Source organism: Protobothrops mucrosquamatus, unplaced genomic scaffold (genome assembly GCF_001527695.2).
Source record: "Protobothrops mucrosquamatus isolate PMUCROS unplaced genomic scaffold, P.Mucros_1.0 scaffold16502, whole genome shotgun sequence".
In the NCBI taxonomy this organism is placed as follows: Eukaryota; Metazoa; Chordata; class Lepidosauria; order Squamata; family Viperidae; genus Protobothrops; species Protobothrops mucrosquamatus.
Window position 1 is genome coordinate 1 of NW_015402267.1, and position 3,950 is coordinate 3,950.

The 3,950-nt window shown below is 53.5% G+C and overlaps 1 protein-coding gene across 1 annotated transcript; it reads right to left on the minus strand.

Moving 5' to 3' along the window:
• Positions 1–6: 6 nt before the first annotated feature.
• Positions 7–3,692, minus strand: LOC107301775 (delta(3,5)-Delta(2,4)-dienoyl-CoA isomerase, mitochondrial-like; the record flags this gene model as incomplete). The annotated part of the gene is made up of 5 exons (XM_015830958.1): positions 7–22; positions 1,262–1,412; positions 2,809–2,880; positions 3,203–3,273; positions 3,628–3,692. Coding segments are annotated over 5 exons (375 nt in total), but the record flags the coding sequence as incomplete, so codon positions are not given.
• Positions 3,693–3,950: the final 258 nt, after the last annotated feature.

A 3,950-nucleotide genomic window follows, 5' to 3' on the forward strand; every position in this document is an offset into this window, starting at 1 on the left:
GCATGCTCATGTTCCAGGTAGCCTAGAGGAAAATCAGAATGCAAGGAAGAGTTAGAGACAGTGATTTTCCCTTTCCTGCCCCAGCATCTTCCAGGGAGAGGGGCACTTTCACTCCTTGGCCCTGCCCTGGAAATACAGCCTCTTCCCAACCCCCTTGATCTCCTGCCAGGGGGGGTGAAGAGCTGCTCGCCCCCCCCCCAAGAACTGGAGCCAGGAAGCAAACGGGGTCAAACACATCCACTGGCAAGTTAGTTATGACGTCCTCTGTGGCTGCACAATCACTAATTTTTTCCCCCTATCTTTTGGATTGGCTTATGGAAGCTTTACAAACTGGCTGTGGGCCCAGAGTTATTTGTTTACGAAAGGTGGCCGTATGCATTTTCCAAATAAAATAGGGCTTCCTGCCTGAGCAGGGGGTTGGACTAGAACAGAGTTTTTCAACCTTTCCACCCGTTGTACCACTTTTAGGATATGGCAACATCCGAGTACCACCAGTCGCCTAGCAAGGTGTCAAAAGCTTGACCCATAAAAAAAGGAAAAAAGTGATGAAGTACAGGTAGTCCTCGACTTACAACAGTTCGCTTAGTGACTGTTCGAAGTTACAATGGCACTGAAAAAAGGGCCCCCCAAGCCACAGCCGAGCAAGACACCTGCCTGCCCGCCCGCCCGCGCTCTTCCTCCTGTCCGAGGTTTTCATTCTTGTGAGCATTTCTGTTGAGGATTGGCAGGAGGGGTGGGGGGGGGGGTGTTTGGTTTTTATTTCTCCCGGTCTGCTGGGTGGTTGCAGCAGGTTTTGGTCACTTCACATGATCCTGGGACACTGTGACCGTCCTAAATATGAATCAGTTGCCAAGCATCTGAATGTAATTCACAAGATCCTGGAGATGCTCATCGGCGCTTCGTCTGGGCTCAGCAGAAGCGCCAGGATAAGCGCCGAGCTCCAGCTGGATCCCGGCGCTGATCCTGGTGCTTCCGCTGAGCCCTGGCAGCCCTGCAGCTCCACCATCTCTCGCTCAGGCTTGTGGGGAGCTGCCACCAGTTCAGCTCATTCCCCTCCCCTCTAGGATGGTTGCGTACCACCTGCCAGGTGCCAATGTACCACAGGTGGTACCCGTACCACTGGTTGAAAAGCCTTGGACTAGAAGACCTCCAGAGGTCCCTTCCCGGTCTGTCATTCTGTCCTCCGTTATCTGGCACCAAGGCCGAGACCTCCCAACGTGCAAACCGCAAGCTGCACGTATTCGGAGAACCCACCGCTCACCATGTATTTCAAGCCGTCGGGCACGGAATGGTCTCTGGAGTAAACGAGGTTAATTTTCGTGCCCTGCACTGCGACTGGGCTCCGGCAGGCGATTTCGGTGGCCAAATCAAAGGCGCCCTGCAGCATCGACTCGTGATCTCGGAACACGCGGCTGGAGAAAACGAAGCCAGAGGAATTGTTGAGGTTGTGGCAGCTTCTTCCGGCCTGAGAATGCAAGTCTTGGATTTGGGAGTTCAAAGGAATGACGTTCTAAGGAACTTTCAAGGCCCCAGGTAGGGGAATGGCTGCGTTAGGCACCAGCCAAGCCTCTTTTTCAGCCCAAGGGCAGGGGTAGGCAACCTTGGCTCTTTTATGACTGGTGGACTTCAACTCCCAGAATTCCTGAGCCAGCCATGCTGAGGGGAAAGGGAGAGGTTTCCAAGCTGAGCCAGGCTGGCTCAGGAATTCTGGGAGTTGAAGTCCACAAGTCATGAGGGGGCCATAGTTCCCTCATGCTGGCTCAGGAATTCTGGGAGTTGAAGTCCATGAGTCATAAAAGAGCCAAGGTTGCCTACCCCTGGCCCAGGGGAAGTTGGAGAAAAACCTTAACAGTCTTGCTCAATCTACTTTAGTTCAGCATTTCTCAACCTTTGCAACTTTTAAGAGCTGTGGACATCAACTCCCAGAATTCCCCAGCCAGCAAAGCTGATGGGGTTAATACACACCCCCTGGTTGCAGTTGTTTCAGAAGAAGACAGCCTCACTCAACCTTGCCCGATCTTGAAAGCTAAGCCTGCTTAGTTCCCGGATTGGGGGGAAAAAAACAAAAAAAAAACCAGCCAGGAAATCCCGTGGGACTAAATGCAAGACAATTGTGGGGAGGAGAATGCAAGGCAAACATCCATGGAAACATCTGGATTGAACTCAGTGGGAGGAGGTGAGAATCTTTTGCAACTGGGCGGGAAGACTCGGACAATATTTAGGGCAGTGGTTCTCAACCTTTTTAATGCCGCGACCCCCCAACCGGTTGTAAGTCGAGGACTAAACCGGTCGTAAGTCGAGGACTACCCAACCGGTCGTAAGTCGAGGACTAAACCAGTCGTAAGTCGAGGACTAAACCAGTCGTAAGTCGAGGACTACCCAACCGGTCGTAAGTCGAGGACTTTCCCTGCCCGGGAGCGCCGTGCATGCGTGGTTCCACCCCCTGCGCCAGCTGAGACGTAGCTGGCAAGCGGCAGAGACAGAGCAGGCCGACCACCAGCTGGCCCAGCTCAAGGGAGGTAAGGCACCCGCTGGAAAAGGGGAAAAAAATGGCGGACAGCCTTGCTTGGCGACCCCCGTGAAATGGTCGATCGACCCCAAATGGGGTCGCGACCCATAGGTTGAGAACCGCTGATTTAGGGTCTCCGTTTTTTAAAAGATGGAGGCTAACCAATTGCATTCCATTTGAGGATACGTTTTCCAGTTGCCTGCCCCAACGAGACGTGAAATCGGGGGCTCTCCGAGCGAAAACACAAAACTGAGAACCTCCCGCAGCCCCCCGTATCCTCGGCTTCAAGGGAGACCCACCTGACAAGTCCGCAGCTCTCCGCCTCCGGGGCCATAAGCTTTCTGCCAGTGAAAGCCAGTTCGTTCACTAGGCTGGAGAGAGAACATCAAGAGCAGGTTAAGAGAGACCCGAATCACAAGCAGGCAGTTTTTTGTGGGCAGAAGGATCCCCCAGATCAGGGGTCTGCAACCTCAACAACTTTTAAGACTTGTGGACTCCAGCGCCCAGAATTCCTGAGCCAGCCCACGTCTCAGATGCAGCTCGTCTTGAGCAAACCACGGGCCGGATGTGCCTGGTTCCTTTAGACCTGGAGAAAAATTCAAGCTGCCACTTTCCAAAGTAGGGGAAGCCGCGCGGTTCCTTTCGGGCAAAACCCGGAAGGACGCCGGAGCCAAAAGGAAGCGAATCCCTCACCTCCGATTCCCGATGATGCGTGGCAAGCGCTGCAATGCGCCGACGTCGGCTGCCAGTCCAAGGTCCACTTCCTGAAGAAAGGAGAGCAAGGAGAAGGGGGTTCGGGCAGGGGCACCCACTGAGGTTTATTCCAAAGGGCAAGATGGGCGCTGGGATATCAGGACACCCACCCTGGGCCTGAAATACCGGGATGCAATTTGCAATGCCAGCCCAAAGGGAGAAAATTGGCTGTTTTTTTCCCCACTTGTACAAACCCGTCTCTGGCAAGCCTATGGCCTGGAATAAACACACGTGTTGTGGGTGGGTGTGTGAGAAATGAGCAGCACAAGAGAGCAAGGAAGGGAATATTATCTGTGCCTTGTTAGCGTCACCGATGCTTATTAAGTAGACATTTCTAGAGTAAAACTGTGCCGCGGCAAACTCACCTTCACCTGGAACCAAGCGTCCTGCGTGCAGTAGCGAATATCGCAGGCCGTAATGAGATTCACACCTGCAAAGGGACAAGATCCACGGTCTGTTTTCCACCTTTCTATCCCAACTTTCTTCCAGCACAACAGTTTAAAGTGGCCAAGCTCCTATCTCAGGGCCCACCCAGCCCAGTTCCAAGGAAGGTCCTGTGTCACCCATTCTCTGGCCACCCCCAGGGAGTCAAGTGTGGCAACAGCCCAGAAGAAGACTCACTAGCCCAGGGGTAGGCAACCTTGGCTCTTTTATGACTCGTGGACTTCAACTCCCAGAATTCCTGAGC